The 26,734-nt window shown below is 39.5% G+C and overlaps 1 protein-coding gene across 6 annotated transcripts in view; it reads left to right on the forward strand.

The window, feature by feature from the left end:
* Positions 1 to 20,990: 20,990 nt before the first annotated feature.
* The window catches only part of PHF14 (PHD finger protein 14), a 154,604-nt gene continuing 148,860 nt past the window's right edge, over positions 20,991 to 26,734 (forward strand). For all 6 annotated transcript variants that reach the window (XM_069859698.1, XM_069859699.1, XM_069859701.1 and 3 more), the window contains exons 1-2: positions 20,991 to 21,077; positions 21,286 to 21,396. In XM_069859698.1, coding sequence (XP_069715799.1) covers position 21,077; positions 21,286 to 21,396 — 112 coding nt within the window. In that variant the 5' untranslated portion in view covers positions 20,991 to 21,076. The remainder of the gene's footprint in view (positions 21,078 to 21,285; positions 21,397 to 26,734) is intronic.

A 26,734-nucleotide genomic window follows, 5' to 3' on the forward strand; every position in this document is an offset into this window, starting at 1 on the left:
TATTTTAGCCTTTGAGTAATCCTTTGTTTGCTTATAATCTTACCAAAGTTTATTCAAATCTTAGCTAATTTTTTTTTTATTCTGGAAATCTACACTGACTGAGACAAGTCACTTATTTCTAGGTTCATGCTAGAAAAAAATATCATATTTCATCAGTTATTGGCTACTTATTTATAAAAATATGATCAGAGTTTGCTCTCTGAATAAAACTGTTATTCACTGGAAAATAATTTGTTGTTGACAGCCCTTTCTAGGACATATTCCTGCTTAAGAGAAACTGATGCAGCTGCCACAGAAGTGACTCAATCAGACAGTCTGGGAACACAGCAAGCTGCTTATAAGCAGCTTCTGAGATGTAAAAAAAAATATATATATATATATATATAAAGTTATAATTGCCTGTGCAACAGCTGTAAGGAATTATACATAAGACCGTATATTCGCTATGTATTTCAGACATTAAAGAGAGCAATACAATGTTAACAAAGAAACATGGAAACAACATATGTTTACGAAGTATAGTTTTATTGCTGTGTCATTATCTGCACAAGCTGTGTCAACAAAGGATTACACAGTTAGAAAAGTATAAATATATTTTGTATTCTAATTTACTGTTCTGTATTTCTTCTTTAATGGAGAATGTCGGTAAATTTATAGAAAGAACAATGTTCCCAAATCTAACAGATTCAATAAGCCTAAACTCGTTGTCATTTAAGACAGTGATAGAGCCTTTCAAGGACAGGAATAGACATAATTCTGATCAAGCTATTTTCCACAAAACTAGGCTGGAGAAAATCTCATCTGTCTTCCACTAACACAAGTCATATGCTTTTGATTTCTTTAGGAAAAGCGTCAAGAGAGGTTCTTGAAATTTATGAACAGGAGGACCAATACTGCTATTTTGGAAGTAAGAATGTTATTCATGTAGTTTCCACAGAAAACATAATTTGCCTCTCTTTTCTGCTTTAGCTTTTAGAGGAAGGTTAGCGTTTGCAAAGTAGAAAGGTTTACTGAATAGAAATTGTGAAAGAATGTTTTGCGGGTAGTTTAGAAATCCAGTATGTTTTATGCATTGCAGTAAGAAAAGACACATCACTCCAACAGTTAATACCAGATGACAGAACTATTCTTGATTACTTTAGGAGTCTTTGAATTACGTTGCACATCTCAACATTGTTGGGTAGCACAGAGACATCTGAAAAGCATGAACATGGAGTGTGTTTCATTTGTGTTTCAGTGAATGACAGTGCTGTAGGGGTAAAAATGCAAAAGCTTAGTTTAAGCAAGTCTACCTTCTGAAATCAGTAGAAAGACACAGGTGGGTCTCAGAGGTAATCTAAAGTAGAGCTAAAATAAATCACTCTTTCAGGATGTTGTCCTTGGCTTTAACCAGAATCACTGGAGATACAAACTCATGCACAGGAATAGTCTTCAGTTGCATTTCGGAAGATGCAACTTCCATTGCCTCGGAAGATCATGGAACAGATCCTCCTAGAAGCTATGCTAAAGCACATGGAGGACAGGGAGGTGATTAATGGCAGCCAACATGGCTTCACCAGAGGCAAGTCCTGTATGACCAGCCTAGTGGCTTTCTGTAATGGGATAACCACAGCAGTGGACACAAGTAAACCAACGGATGTGATCTATCTGGACTTCTGTAAAGTCTCTACACAATCACCCCCAACATTTTTCTCTCTAAATTAGAGAGATATGGATTTGATGAGTGGACTGTTTGGTGGATAAGAAATTGGTTGGATGGTTGTATTCAGAGAGTAGTGGTCAATGGTTCGAAGTCCAGATGGAGATCCATGAAAAGTGGTGTCCCTCAGTGGTCCATGCTGGGACCAGTGCTGTTTAATATCTTTATCAATGATACAAATGGTGAGATCGAGTGCAACTTCAGCAAGTTTGCAGATGACAACAAGCTGAGTGGTGCAGTTGCCACATCAGGTCGGGATGTCATCCAGAGGGACCTGAAGAAGCTGGAGAAGTGGGCCTGTGAGAATTTTATGAGGTTCAACAAGGCCAAGTGCAAGGTCCTACACCTGGTCAGGGCAGTCCGCGATTTCAGTACAGGATGGGGGATGGCAATAGGTTCTCAGTTCTGTATAGAACAAGATATAGGGCAATAGAGACCCATGTATGAAAGCATGTATAGACCCACTTACTGTTATACAGTATCTCCATTGCTCATTTAGAATTACCTAACAACAAAAACAGTGAAATCCAACCCAGACTCAGCCAAAATATGTAACAATTCCCTACAAACCTCTCTGCCAATGATAATTTACTCATTGTGCATCATGTTTGGCATGGGTCCAGAGGAGGGCTACAAGGATGATTAGAGGGCTGGAGCACTTCCCATATGAGGACAGGCTGAGAGAGTTGGGGTTGTTCAGCCTGGAGAAGAGAAGGTCTGAAAGAGACCATATAGCGACCTTCCAGTACCTGAAGGGGGCCTACAAGAAAACTGGGGAGGGACCTTTATAAAGGCATGTAGTGATATGACTAGGGGCAGTGGCTATAAACTGCAGAGGGGCAGATTTAGACTAGACATAATGTAGGACAGGATTTGGCTAGCTTCAGGAAGACCCCCAGCAGGGACCAGTTGATAAAGGAGGACACGCTGGACCTGCTGGAATTAGTCCCCGCAGGCCTTGGGAGGAGTGAGATAAGGCTTTTGTTTAGAAGGAACAAAAGAGTACTGGCTACGTGAGGATGAGCACAGGTGTCTGTGATCGCCTAGTTTAGTGAAAGGACCAATCAGTTTGAAACACGCTCCTTGTAACTAGTATAAATATGTCTTAAGAACATAATAAAATTGACATTCTTGCTCATTTCAAGTCTCGTCCCGTCTCTCAATCACGGCAACATAAGGAGGAACTTCCTCCATGATTAGGGTGGTGAGGCACTGGCACAGGCTGCCCAGGGAAGCTGTGGATGCCCCATCCCTGGAGGTGTTCAAGGCAAGGTTTGATGGGGCCTTGGAAAGCACGGACTAGTGGGAGATGTCCCTGCCCATGGCAGTGGGGTTGGAACTAGATGATCTTTAAGGTCTCTTCCAACCCAAACTATTCTATGATTCTATGATTCTATGATATCTGCCACAGATTTTGAGAAATTCCATTTGTTGCCTTTATTTATATTTATCTAGATTAGTACAAAACTCAGGGCTTCTTTTCCAAGAATACAAAGTATCTCAGGATCTCTCTTTGATAAATCACAAAAGCTTCCTCAAAAGGTACATGAAAGTAATTGCTTTGGCTACTCAAGTTTTACTTGTGTTTGGGGTTTTTTTTGGAACTTCTGCTCTGCTTAAAATTGTGTGATGTACCACTTATAAAGAAGTAGTATTCCCATATTATCCTTCCTTTAAATATAGTTTCGTTTAGATGTAGGGAGTTGTATTACTGAGCCCATCCTCTTTATCTGAAGGATATATACACTATATCTACAAGATTCACATTGTGTGATTGCATGAAATATATATACATGTAATAAGACTTTTGAGCAGGAATTACTTATTTTATTTGACTAGACTGAAGTGAAAATGACGTGAAATGGAAAACTACAATATATCTTGATTTTTTTTTTTATATGTACTAAGACATCAAAAATTTTCTTTGAGAACAGGCAGAACGTTAAGAGTTAGCAAATTTTATTAAAAAGGACTGTCATAAAGTACTTCCTTTTTTTTTTCCTGTAAAATGCTGTTTTCCTCTTACATCACACAAGAAATTAGATTAAAGACAACAGAATGTTCTGCTTGTTTTCTTGCTTGTTCCAGAATATCTTTGGTCCAAAAAAAATTGACTCCTATATTTCACTATTTGCCTGACTGCTTACAAGCTTGTATACTTTGAGATGTTACTCCACTGATGCTGTCTCTGCCCATCTGTTTTTCCTCTTTGGGACTTGCTCTTAAGAAATGGCATTAGAAATGCCTTAAGAAATGCTTCAAGCTGCCATCCTTATTTACAAAGACATAAGCAGAACATGAACACTTGTGTGAAAAAACTGTCTAAATAAACACATGGAATACTCCTAAAGTGTTGAGGCACCCAATATTCTTGGCTTTTCTCTGTGGAATGCAGAACAGATGTGGATGAAATTAATGAATTTTAAAGTTCACCTCTTCTGCAAATATAATTTAAAATACTGTGTAGCTTTCTGTCAGATCAGAATCTGGTTCACTGTATGGTTGGATAATTGCAAAATTTGATACAGGTATTGAGAATGGACTGCACACAACCATCTGTGACTAAAGACATATAATTATGGTTGGACATACTTATTTTTTTTGAAAGAGTTACAATCATGTCAGTGCAATTGAAAAAATAACTTTTTATATTTTAATTTTTACAGCATTCCGTGAGTTTGACAAATATTTAAAGCAATCTGGAAATTCATTCTATTCTGTATTTGATGAGAAAAATCCCAATGGTCTCATGTTGTTTGTTTGTGTTTTCCTTCCCTTTCCAGTAGAAGTATTGAAGAGCAAGTTTAATCTAAGTCTTCCATTTTTTCCCTCCTCCTCATCTGGAAGAGGAAATAGCAGTCCTTCTATAATTAAGATGACAGAATCATAAAAGGACAGGTTGGAAGGGACCTCAGGGGTCATCTCGTCCAACCTTTTAGGTAATATACAGTTTAAATGAGAAGGCCCAAAACCCTGTCAAGCTGAGCCTTGAAAGTATCCAGTGTAGAAGAATCCATTACTTCCTTGGGGAGAATATTCTAATGTTTAACCTTTCTCACCATGAAAAAATTTCTTCTGGAAACTAATTGGAATCTCCCCAGGAGCAACTTATACCCATTACCACTGGTCTTTCCTATGTGACTCCTCATTGAAAGGGAGTCTCCATCCTCTTAGTAAACAGCCTTTAAGTACCAGTACATGGTAATAAGGTCTTCTCTAAGCCTTCTCTTCTCAAAACTGAACAAACCCAGTTCTCTCAGCCTTATGGAAGGTTTCCCAGTCCTCTGATCATCTGAGTGACCCTTCTCTGGCCCTTCTCCAGCCTGTCTGCATCATTGTTCCCTGCACTGGGAAACAAACATCAATGCAGTGCTCCACATGCAGTCTGACAAGCACTGAGTAGAGTGGGATAATGACTTCTTTATCTCTGCTGGTGATGCCCTTCTTGATGCACACCAGCATCCTGTTGGCCTTTGCTGCTGCAGCACTCGGTTCACTCATGTTGAGCCTGTTGTCCACCGAGACCCCCAGGTCCTTCACCATAGAGTTGCCCTCCAGCCAGGTAGAACCCGGTTCAAGCTGCACATGGGGGTTATGTATTGACAGGTGCAAGACCTTACACTTGTCACCATTGAACTTCATAAGGTTCCTGCTAGCCTGCTCTTCCAGCCTTTCCAGGTCTTCCTGGAGGGTAGCTCTTTCCTCTGGAGTGTCACCCTCCCCACTCAACTTGGTGCCATCTGCAAACTTCATCAGGGTGCTCTTGATCCCAACATCATGATCACTTATGAAGATATTAAACAGCAACAGGCCCATATCAATCCCTAGGGGACCAAGCTTGTGACTGGTTGCCAGTTTGAGAAAGAGCTACTTACCACAACCCTCTGGGTATGGCCTGTCAGCCAGTTCCTCACACACCGCACAGATCACTTGTCTAGACCACAGCACATCAATTTCTGTAGGAGGAGGCTGTGAGGAACCATGTCAAAAGCAGACAATGTTCACCACTTGCCCCACATCAACAGATTGGGTCGCTTTGTCGCAGGAAGCTATTGGGTCTGTCAAGCACAATCTGCCCCTAGTGAATCCATGCTGGCTTTTCAGAGTCACATGCTTCAGTTGACTTGTGACAGTTGGTGGGAGTATTCGGTCTATAAACTTGCCAGGGAGTGAAGTGAGGCTGATAAAACTTATGAAACATTTAAGGTAAATCTTATGAAACATTTAAGAAAGGTACATTTTCAACACCAGAATGTTGTTCGTGCTATATTTCCAAGACTGTAACAAACAAGCTTCTCAAAGCTTCTCTATAATTTTCTAAAATTAGGGTACTGTCTGTTAAATATTTTAAATACTGTGTTTCTGCTATTTTCCCCTATAATTGTCACTGTATAATATGCATACTTTAACTTGTATATACCTAAAAAATTATTATTGCAATATGATGATATTTAGCATACAAATATCTTAATGGCAGCTGGAGCAGAATCTTCTAACTAGAAGTCTTGCCTGTGCTTGGGACTGGAGATGTTGACTTCAAAACTAAGTACTGACCTAATGCCAAATTAGGTTTCAAAATAATGCAGAATTTTTAAAAAAAAAACAACCAAAACCCAAAAAAGACTGTGTTTTTCACATGGAACAGGAAACCCCTCTAAATGCCTGGCTCAGCAGTATGACAATATGGAAGAAAATCTGCTTCGTTTTCGGAACTGACACAGCTACAGGATTTCATCCTACTTCTTGAGAACTACTTGAAATTGAGACTAATCTGTAAAATATTAAATTAGCACTATTATTTCTTAAGGATTTATATAATGAAATATTTGTTTTGCAGTAGGCCACAAAACACAATTGCACAGAAACTTGTGAAGTCCAGCTCTAACAGAGACTGTTCGGGGGCTCTACCATCACCTAGGAAAGTAAAATCTTTCCCTGACTTGCAAAATCAGTTCTCCTTCTGGTATCTGTTTTCAGGAACTTGTGCTTCTTGCAAAGCAGTTGATAGTCGCAGGACATAAGACTGGCCATCATTGTAGTCTATTTTCTCCCCAGCCACAAAATCACAAAATGAGATCAGATAGATCTGTTCTTGCTGCACTTCCCAGGAAAGGTGCCAGTATTTTTGCCATATGCTGCCAGCAGGGGACCTTAACACAGACTTGTCCTGGTGACTGTTTTTCTTTTCTAAAAACCAAAGAAAACTGTATGTGTATCTTGATAAAGTGGAACTCTAACATAACAGAATGCCTTTTCTTTTGCAGTAAATTGGATCTTTGATCAGCTGAAATTCTTAAAATACAATTTTTCAGGGAAAAAATGTATCATTTTGACGGAAGAAACGGGACAACATGCAATGATCAATGTGATCCAAGTGAAGCCGCTTTATTTTGGGTTCGTTCTGCTTCTATAAGATTGTTTAACCTTAGCCCGCCTTCAACAGCCAGCTTCCTAATTTGCATAACACAACAGAGTCGTTATAACCTTGTATAACCTTGAGGACCCTGGCTATGGCTTTCCAACTCCTCCCAGCCACAGTGCTTGGGCTGCTCATTGTATGCTGCCACCCAACAATTCCCGTTTTCTTTTTGAGCGACCCAAGCACCATTAAAAGCATCAAAACACTTAAAACTACAATAATGGCAATCAAGATAAACAATCCTTGCTTTAACGCTCCAACAAGCCATTTTCTTGACTTGTGGCACAGCTTCAAGAGCTGCAACTCCTGGGGCTAAAATACCGGCGAAAATTTTTTCCTCAAAACTCCAAAAGCATATTGTATACTTGGTGTAAACAACGTTAACTTGCCCAAATAACAAGGTCCACCAACTGGTTTGCTGGGTATTCCACCCCATGCTCTGTCACCACAAATTAGAAAATATCCGGGTGGAAGAGCCTTTTCAGAACCGTTATTCCAAATTCCCTTTTCTGTCAAAAGACCACCCCAGTTTCTTCTTCCGATGTGAGGTTCTCTTGCTCCGTCGTCTTCCTTTCTTTCCAGGGCTTGATCCACTTTTGTGGCACCCAGCGAGGTCCAGTATCTGTTAGAACACAAGCATAACCTCTTCCTGTCATTTTTAGTTCAACAGGTCCTTTCCATTCACCTGAGTCCCAGTCTTTGTATTGTACCTTGATACCTTGCTGGTCCTGGTTATTCAATCCTGATTCCAGTGATCGATGATGAATTACGATTGGAGGGCTATTCCTAGTTCCAGTGAGGTGCAAAAAATTTAACACATAAGTCGCTTTTGCAATTCTTTCACTAGGGGGTAATACATCTCCTCCCCCTTTTTGTTTTTGCAAAAGGGACTTCAAGGTTGCATGAGAATGCTCAATGATTGCCTGACCCGTTGGAGAATGTTGGAGAATGTGGGATACCCGTATTATGACGGATTCCCCATTGAACACAAAAATGTTTAAATTTTTGAGAGACATAAGCTGGCCCATTATCTGTTTTTATCATTTGAGGTATCCCTAATGCCATTATAGCAGCACACATGTGTTTGATTACATGTTTTGCAGATTCCCCGGTCTGTGTCGTGGCCCATATGGCCATAGAAAAAGTATCTACTGAGACATGCACATATTTCAATCGCCCAAACTCTGGAATATGGGTCACATCCATTTGCCATAATTGTAAGGCTTGAAGCCCTCTGGGGTTTATTCCAAATCCTAATCCCATACCTTGTTTTTGACAATCTGGACAAGAATTGATTATACCTTGTGCATCAGACAGAGGAATATTAAATTGTCGTTTAAGTACTTTAGCCCTTTGGTGAAAAAATTTGTGTGAGGCTTTAGCTTGTAAAAAGAGATTTGTTCGAGGATCATTCCAAACTGCAGCAACAAGGCGATCGGCACAATTATTCCCGATTGCCAGGCCAAAATTAGGTTGATGGCTTCGTATATCAGTAACAAAATACTTATGCTCTCGTTGTTCCAACAGGTACAGCAATTGTAACAATAAGGCATACAAAACTGCATTTTTAACTTCTTTTATCATAGCCCGTTCTATTCTACAAACAGTACCTACAACATATAATGAATCAGAAACTATATTAATAGGCTGTGATGTATATTGTTGAAATACCCAAACCACTGCTCATAGCTCCATAGTTTGTAATGAATCACCTGGGTGTGTAAATATTAACTTCTGGTTCCATTGCCCTCGCTTTTGCCAGGTAATAGCAGCCCTACCAGATTTCTTTCCTGCATCTGTAAAAAGTGTAATGCCTTTCATTGGCGTTTCAGATCGCGTCGGTATCTGTTCAAAGGTTTGGGTTTGTATCAAAGGAATCAATTTGCTAATCGGATAAGTGTTGCTAATTTCTCCCATAAAATCTGCTAATGCAATCCCAATAGGTTCTGAATGTTCCATAAGCCAATCCAAATATCCTTTATTAATTGGCAGGTAAATTTGTGAAGGTTCAGTCCCAGACAATTCCAAACATCTTTTCCTGCCTTTCATAATCAATTGACCAAAAAGTTCCAGTCTAGTGGCCTCAGTATTTTTCAGCTGATACGGTAAAAATATCCATTCTATGATTTGAAACTTTTGTTCTGTCTGTCCCAAAAGGCCAAAGGATGTTTTCGATCTTGACCAGAGTTAACCAATACTAGCTCCAAGGGCTTATCTGCCACATAATGAGTTACATTAGCTTTTAAATTTTTTTTTTCTATGATTTTGTCCAGCTGCCCATCAGTGGTCGCTCCCCAAAACTTGATACCAATCGTGTCCCCATTTGAGACAACACGTCTTGTCCTAATAATGCTACCAATCTACCATGTATTTATTTTGTAGTCCTTTTCATGGGCATCGGTGGCTACCCATGCATGTAGATTAAGTGGGGTTTTTTTTGGTTTTTGTTTTTTGGGTTTTTTTAAATTAAGGGATGCCTCTCTGAATTTGGGAGGCTCCCCTGGACAGGCTGTCCTGGGCAGTATCTTGATTTGCTGAGGGAGAAAGTAGCCAATAAATCCCCTTGTTTGTTTTTTGTGAGCAGTGCAAAGTAAGCCCAGTGGCTGCTTTTTGGCTAGGCTAACGATAGCCCCGCTGGTTTTCTCAGCCTGGGGGGGCTGGTCCTCTTTCCAACAGGAGCTGTAGTAGCGGCTATTAGTCCCTTTGTCAAAGCGGCTGCAGGCATTTTCTTTTCTCGAACGGGGGCGGGGGGGGGTAGCTTTTGTCTGGGAGCTGCCGCTTTTTTGCCAACCAGCGTAGGTCAGATAGGGGCAGGCCAGGCATTAAATATAGGGGAAAACCCTCTCCTATTCCAGGAATAGGGATTTCAATCTCATCATTCTGCTCCCAAAATCTATTTCCTCTACCCCAGCAGAATCCTGCTTGAATCACAAAGCATAGTGCTCCCTCAAGCTCCTGCAATCCAGCCAGCTCCCTTAGGGCACATGCATTTGCTTTCCCTACAGTAGAGGTTTCAGACTTCTCCCCCTTATCAATAACAATTGGGGGTTGGAGTTTGAAATCAGGATCTGCATCAAGAGCAAGATCAGGTTCTGCCACCCCGTCATTAATAATGATCAGGGGTTGGAGTTCGGGATCAGAATCGGGAATAGGATCCGATTTCATCACTCCCTCCTCCCCAAAACAACGAGCCTCATGCTGCAAAAACCCGTCTGACAACACCCGCCACTGCCGTTTAAAAGCGGGCGATGTGATGCCTTCTGTTTCACCAAGAGCACCCGCTCGAGCCACCCGCTCGGACTCTGGGGCTGCATCCAACAGACTGTAAGGTCCCTCAAGTTCTTGCTGAGAAACTCTAATCCTGTCCTCTCCCTCATAAGCAACCTCTGTTTCAAACACGGGTCGGAGCTCAGGGGCACGATGAGGCCGCATCCTCTCATCCCAACAATAAGTGGCCGCTTCCTGATCACACAAATGTTCCCAAGCTTGATAAAAGGCAAGGCGCTGAGATGGCGATAATATTAACATAACTAATTGCCGAATATCTGCAGGACAAAGGGTATGACCCATAAATATAAAATCTAATAAACCCTGGGTAAATGGTGATTGCAAACCATATTGTGTATAAGCAACCTTGACTTCTTTTAGTAATTTCCAGTCGAATGGTTCCCATTCACTCACCCCTGTCTGTGTATTTAACAATATAGGATACGCTTCCAGTTACCCCTTCTAAAACTGGGTCCCTAATTACCCTCTGCCAACGCGCTCCCGGTCCCCGCCACCTTGTCCCCCCAGTCCCAGTATCAAACCCCATCGATGGTAGAGGTGGTGCAGTCGGTTCAGGGCGTGACTGCATTCCTGGGTAATCGGGCGGAGGTGGTTCAGGTGGACGGCTCTCCTTTTCCTGGCGAATTCGAATTTCTTCCAGCTTTGCCAGCAGTTTATCAAATTCTTGTCTGAAATTGGAACACTCAGGAGAGGGCGACACAGGACGTTCAGTGTCCTCACTAAACGAATCCTCTAAGGAATTAATTGAAGGACTTTCTGGAGGAGGAGGACAAGGAGGACCTTTACGTCCTTCACCTTCGGTAGCATGAACCTCCTCATGTTCTTCCACTGGGGGAAATGGGGGAGAAGGCCAGTCTTTGGAAGGTGGTGGTGCCTGCGTGGGTAAATTACTTTCACGGAACGATAATGCAGATGCAAATGAACCACCACTGTTCTCTTGATTCCTATGCATAGCAGCATAAGCCGATTCTCGCTCGACTTTCATATCACACAATGTCTCTTTAACTAATCGACAAAGAGTAAGATACTGCCAAAGGCTCTTATTTCCTTTCGAGCATTCATCAAACAGTCTTTGTCCCATTTTCTCCCAAGTTTCTTCTTCGAATAGGGCAGCGGTCATTGTAACAATGCCACTTTGATAAGCCCATGTTAACATAGACTGCAACGCAGTTTTTTCGTAAGTAATTCCTCTCACTGAGAACATATGTTGGAGGAGCTTCTGCGCAGATTCTATGCGAGCCTTATCCTCAGAAGAAAGCGCTGTGCCCATGTCCTCCCCGACCGCTCACCTGGCCAGTGGCGAGTTTCCTCAATTCTTTAAGCTGCGCAGCCCTGGAAAATTTTTCCCAAGTGCTGGGGTCAGCACTTACCTATGGTCGGGTTTTCCGTACCCTCTGCCGCGTCTTCAGTCGTTCAAGGCAACTTCGGCAGGCAATCTGAGGGACCCTGTTCGGGCGCCATTTGACGGAAGAAACGGGACAACACGCAATGATCAATGTGATCCAAGTGAAGCCGCTTTATTTTGGGTTCGTTCTGCTTTTATAAGATTGTTTAACCTTAGCCTGCCTTCAACAGCCAGCTTCCTAATTTGTATAACACAACAGAGTCGTTATAACCTTGTATAACCTTGAGGACCCTGGCTATGGCTTTCCAACTCCTCCCAGCCACAGTGCTTGGGCTGCTCATTGTATGCTGCCACCTAACATCATTTGGCAAAAAAAATTAAAACCAGGTTAGTTTATATAAGATCTCTGGTGATATAACATGTCTTCTGTGTCTTTGCTAAACATTTTGCTAATCAGTGAAATAATGAATAGTAGAAAAAGAGGAAAATTGATTCCTAAATGTTACATTTACATTTTACAGAAAACATTAAAAGCAGTTATTTCCTTTCTTTATAACTTACTGGTTTTGTTATTTCATTATAATTTTTCATGCAAATCCAAACCAGGCCAGTTCAGCTTCTTTTGCTTTACAGATAATAACTAAGTAGAATTTAAAAGGAAACTATTGAAGCTCCTTCAGTAGAATTTATTTTACAGCAATTCACAAAGATTTTTGTCAGTATAGCTCAAGCATTTTCTGTCCTCAGTGAGACCAAAACAAGATTGTATTGGAAAAGTTTATGCAAGAAGGGCCGTTGACACTCACGTTCAAATTAATTATTCTTGTAAAATTAATTAACTTTTTTTTTTTTTTAAATCCAAGCCCTTAGAACACTTCCCATTAGTAACAGCAGGTCTGAGCTTTTTATGTTCATTGTGGCAGATGTTCTTTACATCCAATATATTTTCAGAACAACAGAATGGTTTGATGGATGAAAGGCTGCATCAGGAAGTGTATCAGTCAGCATTATTAAAAGCCTGAGCCAGAGCCCACTGAAATCAGTAGGAATCACTGGTTTATGTTCACATTTTTCATATCTTGTTAAGAGGGAGTGTTGATTATTAAAAAAAAAAAATGGAATTACATTCTTTCCTTGTATTGCACATAATTGCTTTCTCCAGCTGTAAGGAAGAAAAAGGCTGTATTCATGCAAGAATCTGCCATTGCACATATAGATGGCTGGGTTTGTGATCCGAAGACGCTTGCAGGTTTGCACAGTGACTACCACATGGCAAAACCCCCTTAGGGAGTCTGGATAGACTCCGAAGAAGTGCTGGTACTGGTAACTGGTTGTGGTGCACCACAAATTGACAAAGGGAAGCACATTTAAGCAAACAAGAAGGAAGCTAAAGAATAAGGCTGATATGATAGTATTCTTCAAGATGCTTCCTGTATCCCTTGGGATCACAGCAAAAGGTGGAAAGACAGATTTTTACTACCATGACTGGATAGTATAAGGTATAAGGTAGGAAGAATGCACATTCATCACAAACTGAGAAGAGTTTCAGAAAAGGGTGTGTTTTATCTGAAATTCATCTGAATGAAGTGTCAGGGAGCTGCAGTGCCCCAGAAAGGCTTCTCCCAGCTTTCTCACACAGTTATTTCTCCAGAGTCTGATCTAAGGTCACAGGGCTGCATCACATCACATCACTGCTGGTCTTGAGCACTGACAGCCAAACTGCCCTAGGAGGGTGCAGAGCCTGTTGGTACAGTATCTAACAAAGAGTGACACCGTGTGATTGCAAGTTTGACACTTAGAAAGTCATAAGGGAGTGTTTATAAACTGGAGACTGTGAAAGAGCTCACAAATGCACAGGCACACAGGGTTCTGAAATGGTGATCCTGCTGCAAAGAAAAACTTGAAATTTCTGTATCCTCCAATAAAGGACTGGCCAAAGGTTGTAAGTACTCAGTAGGAAATGGGGAACTAACTGAGTGTAATTTAAATGTACTTACTCGGCATTCCTACAAAGGCAACAAATCTCAAAAAATCCACACTTCTTGTGCTCCACTTCAAAAGGGACATACAGAAAATGAGGAAGATTCTTAACAAGATACGTGAAAGGGGTAATCCGACGAATTAAAATTCTCAGGCATGTAAGCTACTGGAGAACACTATGCTGGAATCACTTATGGAAATGACAGAGAAAATACAAAAGGAAGCTGAAAGCACTTTCCTGCAAAGTTAAGGAGACTATTATAAGCAGGAAGGAATCCTTCAAATTGTATTTTAAAAAAGAAAATTAAAAGTATCATAAGCTCTAATAGAGTAAATGTAAAAATATGATCAATTAGGCAGAATGGAAAAACAGAATCTATGAGATAAAGAATCAAAATTAGTACTAAGTTCTATTTCAAACAGAAAAAAACATGCTGGTATCCATTGGACCAGTGGGTGATTTCTAAGAAATGTGTATTTAGGGACACGATTTCTTTTCATCATTTTTTTCTGTGGAAAATGAAGTATGCCTAAGTGCTGTTTTCTGGGGCAGGAGAGCTCAGCAGACAATCTATATGAATTTGAAGTAATTGTGGAAACAGCTACAGATAAAATATTAAGAAAAAAATATAAAATGCTCTGATAAAACACTAGGGAACCTGAAATTTGAAAGAACTGAGATATGAAACAGTTCAGCTACTAATGGTGTAACCCTTATCCAACTGGGCAGTAAATAAAAAGCAGATGAAATTCAATCTAGATAAATACAAAGTAAGTGAAATACAGTGTAGATAAATGAAAAGAAATCAATGATTCTCAGGAAAAGCAATCGTAGGTTCACAAATAAAATGATGGATTCTGACTTGACTGTTTTCATATAGGACCACAACCTTGAGATTATGGTAGTTTTATGGAAGTGTCAGTTCAGTGCAGTCAATGCTCACCCCATGTCCCAGGAAAAAAAAAGCCTTAAAAAATGTAATGAAAGGAATAGAGAACAAACCAGAAAACATTATTATTCAACTATTCAATTGAGTACACACACTATTTGCCCACGTGTCAGTGCTGTCCTCTCATTAGAGAACAGCAGTATATAAAGACTAGAAAAGATGCATAGCATCATAGAATCATAGAACAGTTTGGGTTGGAAGGGACCTTAAAGGTCATCTAGTTCTAGCCCCCCTGCCATGGGCAGTCCTTGGAAGGTGTCCTACTTGATCAGGCTGCTTAAATCCTTCTTCCACCTGCCCTTGAACATCTGCAGGAATGGAGCTTCCACAACTTCTCTGGGCAACCTTTTCCAGTGACTCACCACACCTAGCAGTAAAAATTTCCTTCCTAATATCTAATGCAAATCTACCTTCTTTCTGCTTAAAACCATTACCCCTTGTCCTATCGCTACACTCCCTGACAAAAAGTCCCTCTCAATCCTTCCTGTAGGCCCCCTTAAAGTACTGGAAGAGTGCTATAAGATCTCCCCTTCACTTCATAGAAGGAAAACAAGGGTCACTGGAGAAATGGAAGTCTATCTCAGTCCTGCTTTCAGAAGTGACTGTGTCAGCTGGGTTTCTTCAGCCTGGGAAAGAGAAGACTTGGGAGGTATAGCAGAAGGTGACAAGAGCCAGGTTCAAAAAAAACAAAACAAGATTGTATTCATACAGTGGGTAGTAGATCTTTTGGAATTCTGTGCCGAATAATGTTGCGATACTTCATAGCTCTACATGGGTTACAAGGGAGAATGGACAAGTTCTTAGGAAAAAAGATTCATAGAAGAAAGACTCATTACAGGCCACTAAATGGAAAACCACATCAGAATCAAGCCATTCCCAAAGCTGAAAATAATTGCAAGTTGGCAAATCAGTAGATAGTATATATACATGCTTTGTTTCTTTCCTTTGTCTGCCCACTTAGACCCTTAATTTGAATCAGTTCAACACCTCTATAGTCTTATATTTTCATAATTCTTTATTATTAATACTCTTATTTCTTTATACAGTGGCCCAAACTATATATACTTTTCAAACAAAAAGACCATGGCTTACTTGATGAGTTCGTTATCTGAAAGCTACATAATGTGAACTATTAATATTCCTTCTATAGCTTTTATATCTAAGAGCTTTAATCATGACTGAAATCTGGATATACTTGAAATAAATCATACACAGAAAAACATTACAAAAATGGAAATACTAAGTCTGCCCCAAATGGATTGGAAATACAAGCATAGAACAAGAAACAGAAACAGACAGCTATGGCAGGGAAGCAGAAGTAAACTGTGAGAAAACGTTGGGAGACAGTATCCATTTGAATTTAGAATATTTTGGGGGGCATGGTGGCAGAAGGGTATTATGAAAGGAAAAATGAGCAGAGTGTGAACGTATTTGCAGGGAACACATTTTAAGTACAAATGATACCCAAGGAAAAAATCACAAACTTGTTTGTTTCAAAATTTAACAGAGCTGAGTTCAATGCATTGTATTAAACAAATTTGTATGGCAAATGTAATCTGTCATACAGAAATTTCAAGTGAAAAAAGAAGTAATCTGTGAAGTATATATCAAGCCCAAGAAATTTATGACTGATGCAGCAGAGGATAATTCATCGATGGGATAAAAATGGAAAAGGAACATAGCAGAAGCTGAGAAGCATCATTACAATAGACATTGCAACATCAGAATTGCATTTTTGAAAACTGGAGAAAGGAATATTGATGTAAACGAAAGGGAGATGAGCCTAGACAAGAATTTTAGCTGAGAAAAGCTGCATGTGAGGTGTGTTTTCATGGAATCTTTCAGACGTAACTTCAGTGGCAGGCTCTGCAGCGATGTCTGAGTTAAGGATTAATATCCTTTGTATAAGCATGAGTGATGGGGGTGGTCTCACACTAGCTAAAAAGTCAGTAAGCATATAGAGCTAGGATAAAGGTGGGAAGAACTCTCTTTTAGCTCAAGATTTAGCTGACAAAAATCTACAAAATGACTATTTTCTTTCTTAAGTTAAAATAGCTATCTGATTAAGGGGTTGCAGGACTGTAACTTAGAGTGTGGTGAAGAAAAGGTACAGAAGGCAGGAGTCTGCCACCTATGAAAATCTGTAAATGCAAAGGTACCTCACGTGGGACCTGACAGCAACAGAAATACATAGATCCATCTTTCCTAACCCCTAAGTTTAACAGCCACTTCCTTTATCAACAAGTAAAAGAGGGAGTAGGGCCCATCTCCAACTAATGTTAAAAAAGACACATATTACTTAGCATAACAATTCACACAAAACTAAAGCCCTAATTCTTATATATATATATATCTATATATATCTTTTATTCAGAAAGATCTTCTACTGAAGATATATACCATATTTTTTCACTTTTCCTGGACTTTTTTACAACATGTATGGCACATAATAAAAAACCCCCCATAATTAGTGGACTGAAGCTGGATGGGGCCTAAGAAATATCTTAATATCTGAAGGGAACGTTCCCTGACAGTATTTGACTTTATTAGACCTTGTAGCAGTCTGCAGCTTATTATTTCAAAATCTTACTGTTCAGAGACTACTGACACTGAATTTCCACCCTTTGTAATTTAAAACAGCAAGGACATCTGATTCAGTCTTTTTATATTTAACCATATAACACTAGACGAAAGAGCAGAGATCACTGAGAGAGGTGCTTGCTGTAATGGCACAGTTAAAGCCTGAAAGCTGGAACAATTCTCTTTGGAAAGAAGAGGTCAGTCTTCCTACTACAGATGGTGATGTTTTGATGGACAGGAAAAAAAAAAAGTTTGCTCTTTGGATTCAGACAGGGAGGTCATGGCTTTAACTGTCTGCTCACTGACAGGAAAAAAACGCACCCCAGTTACAGGATTTCATATTATTATTTTTCCATTCACATTGATGGATGACTCAAAAATATACTTACTGTTGAATTTATTCCCTAGAAGAGGAAATATTGTATTGCTGTATAAGTTCTTTGAAAACCTAAACTAAGAATGGTATTTTTTAGGTAATTTATTTGAGTGTGACTGTATTCTCTGCTGACTTGCTATTACGTAACTCCTAAAATGGTCTTTGCAGAACCGCAACAAAGATTTGACTTTTCTTAGGGCAATAGTACAGTCAGAAGATATTATTTTCTCTCTTTCTCTAGCAATTGAAGAGCAGCACTGAAATGGAGATTCAGACACCTACTCTTGCAACAGTCTCTGCTCTGAAGGTTCAATCTGAAGAGAACTGCTGGAATGCTGAGATAATTGAAAGACCTGACATGCTTGACATGACCTGATATACTGAAATATTTCTAGGCATTTTTTAGGTATTATGTTAGTGAAGGAGCTGCTGTGACATTTTCATACAAGAGGTACTTATTCCAGTTCTTCACAATAAAGACCTTCTAAGATAATTTTTTGTATACGTATGAGGGAAGTATTTAAAGGTGCTAAACTGACAACACTTACAATCTATTTAATGGATATAGCAATGTCAGTACAGTGTTTAGTTTCCAGCAGCATACCAGTAATACCTCATTTCTTGAACCAAAAAAGCAACCGAACATTTCAACATCCTTGATTATCTGCTGAGATTGGCAAAGGCTTTGCAGAAATAAGGGGATCAGGCATTCCCTCTGAAGGCTTCTTGTGAGCATGAATTCTTCCTTTCTTTTCCCCTTATTTGAAATAGTCTGACTCTAACAGAAGTCAGCATTTACTAAGGGGATCTTATCTTTTAATAGATGTTTTAATAGTCACTAACTTCCAAAGAATGATGATCAAAGATGAACTGGTAGTTCTAGTTGATTTCTACACTGTAGAAGCCCTGTGTTTGCAGTGCTCAAAAATTTAGGGAAAGAGTTGATAAATTTTAGGTACTTCACAGTTCTTTTAATTTTATTGATGTGGATTTTTTCTGTTGAGGAATGAAGGTGAAGTATGCAAGCTGACTTCAGAAGAAAATGTGCATGCTATGTTTATAAATAAAAGTTAATTGTCAATATTCGTTTGGAGTGGGGGGAAGGGGAGAGCAACAGTAAAAAGAAAGATTTGCACAAAAAAAGAGTCAGGCAGAAAGGCTGAGAGGATTTAGGTCATGGGACAGAGTACAAAGAAGGAACGAGGAAGGAGTGGTTGGACAATGTGAGGTGCTGATGAGGATCAGGGGCAGGCAGCCATTAATTAACTTCTGTTTGATCACCTATTCTTGCCAGAACGGTATAGGAATAATCTTAGCATTGCAGACTACCTAGAGAGCTGAACTGAAAGCCAGACAGGCCATGTATCTGCTTTGACTTTCATGTTTAAAGGAATCCTATGTTCCTCCACTGCTCTTCATGGCATTATCTTCCCCTTTCCTCTGTCACATGCTGAAAATCCTGACTCTTCGAAGCTGCCTGTGTCCCTCAGTCAGATTTTCTACATAAAGCCAAACTGTGATTCAGTTCTGTTTACTCTTCCTTCCCTTTACGCATGATTTGAGTTGTCCTGCCAATCACCCTGTATGGCAGGCAGGGGACACTGCAGAATCTGTTGCTGCACCTGGCAGCATGGATCTGCAGAGTCCAAATGAAGGAATCTGTGCCCTGCTAGTTGTCCTACTAACAGTAAGTGCAATTGTGTGTGAAGAGAAAGTAGGACAGACATGCCATTTAAAGGGAAAAAATATCCCTCAAGGAGCGAAAAGCTAAGACATGCAACTCCTACTGGAACAGGGAAGCTGACCAGAGTTTTGAAGGAAAGACTAAACTGCACAGACCAATAGCATATTTGGGTAGGACTGTCAAAATCAGATTCAGTAAATAAGTTAATTTCACAGTCAGGCTACTTATGTAACCAACAATCTATTTTATAAATGACAACTAATACCCCATGAAACTCTGCCTGTCTTTGCAACACCAAGAGGAGTTTTGGCTCTGGGAAGACTTGTCTCTAGCAGAGCTGTGCTAAATGTAGCGCAGGCTCCTATCACAGACTGTATACTTGCCAAACTTTACGTCCCCTTACTGTATAATTACACCTTCACTGTATAATTAGCTTTAGTCAACTTGCATTTATTAATCATTAAACAGACATCTTCCAATAAGGTTCTTAGAACTCTGCTGCAAGCTATCATGTTTAGCACTATTCTTGATCCTCAAGCTCTTGAAATCATACCAGTATGTCAGAGCACCTTCTCTTTAAGATGTTTTCATATTTCTAATTAGAAAAACAAGTTTTTTTGGGAAAAAAAAGCTGAAAAGCTGATTATTCCTTTATGGGTTTATTTTTTTAAAACACTTCACAAAGGTTTTGTGCATCACGCTCATTGTTCATGAGGGACTCTTGCAAGAGGCAACCTGCATTGTCTCCTTCACTATCTATCTCTCACCATTAGGTTTTGAGCTTTGCTCCTGGACTTGTGTGCTGCGGTCAAACACAAATCATTGGGGTTTTTTGTTTGTTTGCTTGTTCTTTTTTTTTTTTTTTAATTTTTCCCCAAATGCAGTATCTTACTGTTTTAAGAGTGTAAGAATGAGCTTAACAATGCAACACAGTCTGCAAGGAACTGAGCTTTTAAGGGTTGTGAAGATTAAATGATAAGTTTTGCTGCAGCTAGTTTACACATTTAATTATCTCGTCATATAAATCAGTCTTGTAAGATGTAGCTGGTTTAGGTCAAGAGATAACCTGTCTTTAGGGCTGTGAGAATTTATTAATATGCTTAGTCGTCTTGTAAGATGCAGCTGTTGTAGGTCAGGAGATAACCTGAAAGGAGTCTCTGGACACGGTTAGATAACCTAGAAAAATAACGAACATATTTAAGGATTCATACGGTTCTTTGTCTAAAACTAGGATATATACCCGCTGCTTTTGTAAGATGTTATCTTTTTTTAGAAGGGCATCAGATTCAGCGCTGAACTGTAAAATAATTATTGTCTTTGCGTCGAAGACTTTGTCCTTTTAAAATTTTACCAGCGAGTAAGTGTTTCTCACAGGGGTTAAATAAAAGCGGTTTGACAACGCTTTCTTTCCGCACAGGGAGGGGCAGAGGAAGAGCCCTTCTCTTTTCCGAGCCGTTTATTCCCGATAAGAGCGAAACGCAACGGACACCCCGGCCGAGCGCGAACGAGCGTCGGAGCTCGAACGAGCCCTGCGCCGGAGGCCCCGCTCCCGGCCGGGCACTAGGGCCGGGCAGGGGCGGCGGGGCGGCAGGGCGGGCTAGCGGGCGCAGGCGCAGGCGCGCGCGCAGGCGCGGCGGCGGACGCTGGGTCTGCATCCGGGTCGGTTCGGCGCGGCGCCCATTGTCTAGAGAAGGGGCCCGGGCTCTGCACCCCTGGGCACGCGCCCCTCGCCCGTCGCTCCTCTCCGCAGCCTTTAGTAAGTAACCCCCGCGGCTCCTCCCGCCTCTGCTGCGGGGCGATGCCGGAGCGCCGGACCCTCGCCTTCCTCGGCCGAGGCCGCCCCGGTTCGGTCGCGCTGAGCGCCTCGTGGCCGTTCTGCCTCCCCTTGGCATTTACACACCGACCGCGGGGCTCAGTTCTCACCGGGCCGCCCGGTAATGATTCTCTGTGTTTTTCCCCTGCAGTGGACCGCAGTTCGAAGAGGAGACAAGTGAAGCCTTTGGCAGCTTCGCTGCTGGAAGCTTTAGATTATGATAGCTCTGATGACAGTGACTTTAAAGTTGGAGATGCTTCAGGTAAATATACTTCCTCATCTCCTCAGTTCAGAATTGCCTGATTTTTGTTTATGGTTGCTCATTTAATATCGTATGAGAGGCAGAATGGTATTAGTGAACTGCTGGGACTTGGAGCCACTTGAAGTGCAATGGATAACTGGAAATTCTTACACTGCAGATAAAAAAATTGGAACATCCATACGATACTCCAATTGTAATTGATTTCTTTTCTCAACAGAGAACTTGTGGTTATCAAGCTAGTTATGACTAGCGTCTGTGCTGACTGCCTTAACTATACCCCTTTTCTGTGATGTAGAGATATTTCCTGCATTTGGTATTGAAATAATATTATGGAGCCATTTTGATTTGACTCTATCTGGATAACAGTTTGTTGTGGACTTAAGAACTTGTCTATTTGTCAAGGTTAATTCCACTCAATGAGTGAAAAGTTCAACCAGGAAGATAATCTGTTCAGATTTTTATTTTCTTACAATGGGCAAACTTAAGGTATCCATTTGGATAGGTGTGCAGAAAGGTGTATGCGTTTCATACTAGAAGGAGATCCTTGCCTCAGAGTGCTTCTGATCTGCAGTCTTTTCTCTATGGGCAGATTTTGGTATCTGCCGTGAACATTCACAGAAACTGAAAGTAAACAGGATGTCAAAATAAAATTAATAAATACAAGTGTATTGGAGGGAAGGGAAAGAAGGGGTAGGACCATGTTTGTGAATAAACTCCACACAGGGTGTTCTGTGACATATGCTTAGGGAAATAAACAAAGAGATTGGGTAAGATGTGAGGGTAGCATTATGACATATTGTTATATAGCTTTACTTTGTTATTTCTGCACAGGGGATGCTGATCTAGGTTATCATGTGAATGTATCTTGCAAAAATATTCCCCATGTCCATTTAACAGCTTGTTTTTTAACATCTGACAAGCTCCTCCTTATTAGTGAACTTAAAAATGCTTAATAAACATTTCTCCAGTGCCGGTTTTAAGATAGGCCCTAGTGCTCATTGCTTGTTTTTTTTTAACTGATGTCATAAAATTTTCATGCTAAGATTTTTTTGGGGACTTGTTTAATTTACTTTTTTAATCTTGTCTTGAGGATTTCTGATTTTTTCTTTTGAGTAAGGACACTGCCTTTTGTAAAGACAATTTACCATAAAAAGAAATTATTTTTACTTCTCAAAAAAATGTTGCTATTCTGGAGTAGTAGTGTAGGCAACATTTAAGGTAAAAGGAGAATTGGAAATGGAGTGCAGGAGTTGGTCACATAATTCAAAGCAATATATTATTTGATTAGAAGACAACCTGTTAATTAAAAATAATGGATAAAGTTTCTTGACTTGACTTTGTATAAATGCAGAGGATTCATTTGTAATTGATACCCTCTTTTTGACTTTTAGGATATTGTATGTACACATGGTCTAGCCTTGAGTGTGTTTCAATCTCAGTTTCATTTTGAGGAAGTCGGTTGGTATTTCCCTTAAGAAAAAAACCAACACCCCGCCCCCCCAGTAAATGGAAACAAGAATGTGAGAGTAACCTAGATTCTACTTACAAAATGTTATCTAATTACTGTTTTCTTTTCATATATCATATAGCTTTTTTTTAATGTCTTGAATGTATATCTATCACGTGTAGTAGAAATAGGTGTTCTGCCTAATAAAATTCAAAGTTTAGTGAATATACTTTGAAATAGCAGCAGAGTTTGACATTTTACACTTTATTCAAAGGTTTTCAGTGTGAAAGGAGGAAGTTGTGAGGGTTTTGAGAAGTTGAGGAATAGAAAGTTACTAACATACAGCCTCTTAAGTTGAAAGAAAAAATGTCTTGTGTGTAGAAGTAAAATTAATAGTTGCAGGATATTTGAAATAACATCTGTGCTGATTTAGAATTAAGCTGGTATAACATAGCCTTAAATTTATTTTTTCTTAATTCATTTAGATTCAGATAGAAGTGCTGAATTAAAGGGACTTTTTTATATACACACACATAAATAAAATCAATCGTTTCAGAGTTTATACATACACAAAATGTGTATGCATGCATGAGCAGCCCTATTAGACAAATTCTAAATTGTTGTTCTGGACTGATTTTCCCTTTTTTCACTGTGGATTCAGCCTTCAAAGCATAATGTTTATTTCTCCAGTACAGTCAGTGTTGTTGCTCTTTTTCTTCCTTCTGTGACTGTAGAGGTCTCCCCTTGTGCAGCCTGTTGCAAATCAGTATTTAGTATTTGTTTGAATTCAGACTTTCATTGTGTAGTTTGCTCGCCAAGGGAAATAAATATGACAGAAGGAAGAAACAATCTTTCTGCATTGAATGTGACAATACGTTCTACTCATGCACTCAGAAGAACCCTGTAAGTATGGTAATTCCACAGCTCTGTAATGTATGTTTATTTGATTCACAAATGCATGTACAGGCACTTAAAAAAAAAACAACAAAAGAAATTTGAAAGTTAAAGGGCTATCTAAATACTGAATTAAAATAATTCTGAAGTTGTTTAGCCCCTGTAGATTATGTTGTATCCGTATGTATGAGCTTTAGGATGTTTAGGATACGTGCTAGTAGATGATATGCTAATCTAGGAGGATTGAGCTGTGAACAGTTTAAGCTTTTACACGTATTAATTGTTTTATCAGATTTCTGGGAATATGAGATACAGTAAGGATTTGAGAAGTTAGTTTTAAGTACCTTTTCGGTAATTTTTGTATTCAGAGTCCTGATGCCTTGGTAAATTTTTTTCATTGCAGAAAATACTTCTAATCACCTAGCCTCCATTTCCACAGAAACCCAAAAACTCCATGGAAGGTATGACCTTTACAACAGTGTAGTTGGTTTCTTTTCATTTGGATTTAGGTCACACCAAGTGGCAATTACTGCCTTTTCAACTTAAAGATCTCATCATTCTGACATCTAGTTAAGGAGATTGATTTTATATTTATTCTGTTATATTCTTGTAAACTTGCTTAATATAAATAGTTTTCAGGCCTGTGGGCTTTTCATTATGCTAATATTGAATTAAGTAATTTTTTAATGGCTTCTCTCTTTCTATATAATAGAAAGTAGTAATGCCATATTCTAAAGTACTGTATTTTTATGTTTATTAAAAACATCTTAAAAGATTGTTCCTTAAGTAAGAATGCCATGACCTTAATGTGGGATCAGTTAAACCAATTGTCCCTTTGGAGTCAGGGCATACAAATGTGTGACTTGAAATGATGGTACTGTAATATACTCAACTGAAGTTTACTAATAATGTTTCACAATACAGATGAGTTATTTGAAGTTTAGCTCTTAAGTTAACTAGGGCATACTTTGAGTTTTTTGTTTTTTTTTCTTTCCTAGTTTTTTAAAAATTTCTTTTATGAGAGCAGCTGGAGATATACTATGTCAGAAGGCAGTGCATAGTTGTAATTCCCAGCGGGATTCTAAAGCAAGGATTTACCACTTTTCTTCTCTCTCCTTGGTGAAGTCATTCAGTCTTGACAGCTAATATACTTAAACTGAAATGATGCAGAAAAGTGTAGCGTGGTCCTTGAACAAGAATAATGTGTGAATTTAAGGGCTGGCTCTTTGTCTCAGTGTAGCTAAGAGAAGCACAGCTGAATGTTGCCTTGGAGTACTGGATTCTGTCACTACTACTCCTACAAGTCCTCCAGACTCAATTTTTTAGACATTTGTAAATGTTTGGGTTTTTTGGTGTTGAGCGTGGAGCCTGACTTGCATAAATATTATGTACTACTATTGCATTTGAGGTCAGTAGGAGCTGTCTTTGAAACATGTTATGTTCTATATAAATGCATATGTTAGGTATTCTGAATAACCTGTACCTTGATCTAGAAAGAAAAAGTTGCAAATAACTTCATCTTTCTGTAATTGATTCTCTTTTAGTACAATGGAGATTCCACTAGTGCATTTCCGTACAGGATATTGTATATAAAGAAATGTTTGCAAAGCACCAAAATACTGTAGGGATAAACACTCCTGAAAAACTGATGAGGAAACCAGTACATTTTTTTTTTTGAAAATAAACTTAAGTGATATGCAACAGAAGAGTTGTAGGGTGTTTCAGTAGGCAGTGAAAGTACGGGAAATATTGAATAGCTAATTAATGATCACGTACTTGCACAATCTTAATTGTTACAATCACTTTAAGCCTTGACTTTGCAACTCTGATGTTTAGTCCCTCAGAGTGGAATTCCTGAGGGCTTTTTTTCCATTAAGAAAAAGGAAAAAACATGCATTATGTTCTATTGGTTTATCTTCATCCTAAGTGAGGTCTTTTATCCATAAAGGTGTCTCCCACTTCAGGTAACACTTTGGAGTGACTGCTGGGCGTTTTGAACTTGTATTATCTCTGGAAACAATGGGATTTCTGTTCTTCCCTGTGTTTGCTGACAGCAGAGGAGTAATATAACAGAAATCTAGACTTCTATTGCATTGTCTGGGCATCGTGGATTTAGTGATGGGGTGATGTTATTTTTCTTTGTTTTTCACCTACTGTGATTGATTCTTTGTGTCCTGTCTTTCCAGTCCATCTGTCCCTTACAGAACCCTTGTTCATCAGCTCAGTGTTGCTCCGCTTGTTCAGTGAGTCCTGAAGATAATTTTCCTGGTCTGCTATTTTATTACTTCTACTTCACTTGCTCTTGCATCTCCTGTTTTTGATGTGTATGTCCAGCTCTAGTGTAATTCTTGCCACATGGAGAAGGTTGTTCTGTGCTTTAACTTCCACTTGATGGGATGGTCTGTTTGCAGCCTAGCTACCTCTGAGGGTCTAGACATGCTCACTGATGATGGGGCTGTTTCAAGTGTTCCTTGAGGGCTCAAGGCCTTAGACTTGGCACATCCCAAACACATTTGACAGTTTCTCTGAGAGGGATGTTATAGAAGGTTTTGTTGGTTTTGGTTGGTTTTTTTTTTTTTTGGAAAAATATATATTCTAGCTCACTATTCAGCAATTTGTATTGGAATCCAGTTTTATGGATTAGTTGGGACCGCAGCTTTCTTTAAGGAAGTCATGAGGTATACAATACTTCATCCCAAACAAGTAAAGTTTGATAATGACAAGGAGAGGGGGAAATGGCAAGCAAATTCATGAGGCAAGGTAACCAATTTAATCTGTGTTAAAGTGTTGTAAACGAGGCAGTTCCTAATGACTCAAGGCAAAGCTGGCAGCCTTTGGTTTCCAGTGCTTTTATGACTTGAATAAACATCTACTGAAATGCTGTGTGATATAATTAATGCTATTGTCAAAGTGAGGACTTACTAAACAACCATTTAAGTTCCTCTTCCATCCTTTTTCTATTAAACTAAGTACTTAACTTCTGAAAGAAGTGTGATT

The sequence above is a fragment of the Phaenicophaeus curvirostris genome, chromosome 6 (assembly GCF_032191515.1).
Source record: "Phaenicophaeus curvirostris isolate KB17595 chromosome 6, BPBGC_Pcur_1.0, whole genome shotgun sequence".
Taxonomy (NCBI): Eukaryota; Metazoa; Chordata; class Aves; order Cuculiformes; family Cuculidae; genus Phaenicophaeus; species Phaenicophaeus curvirostris.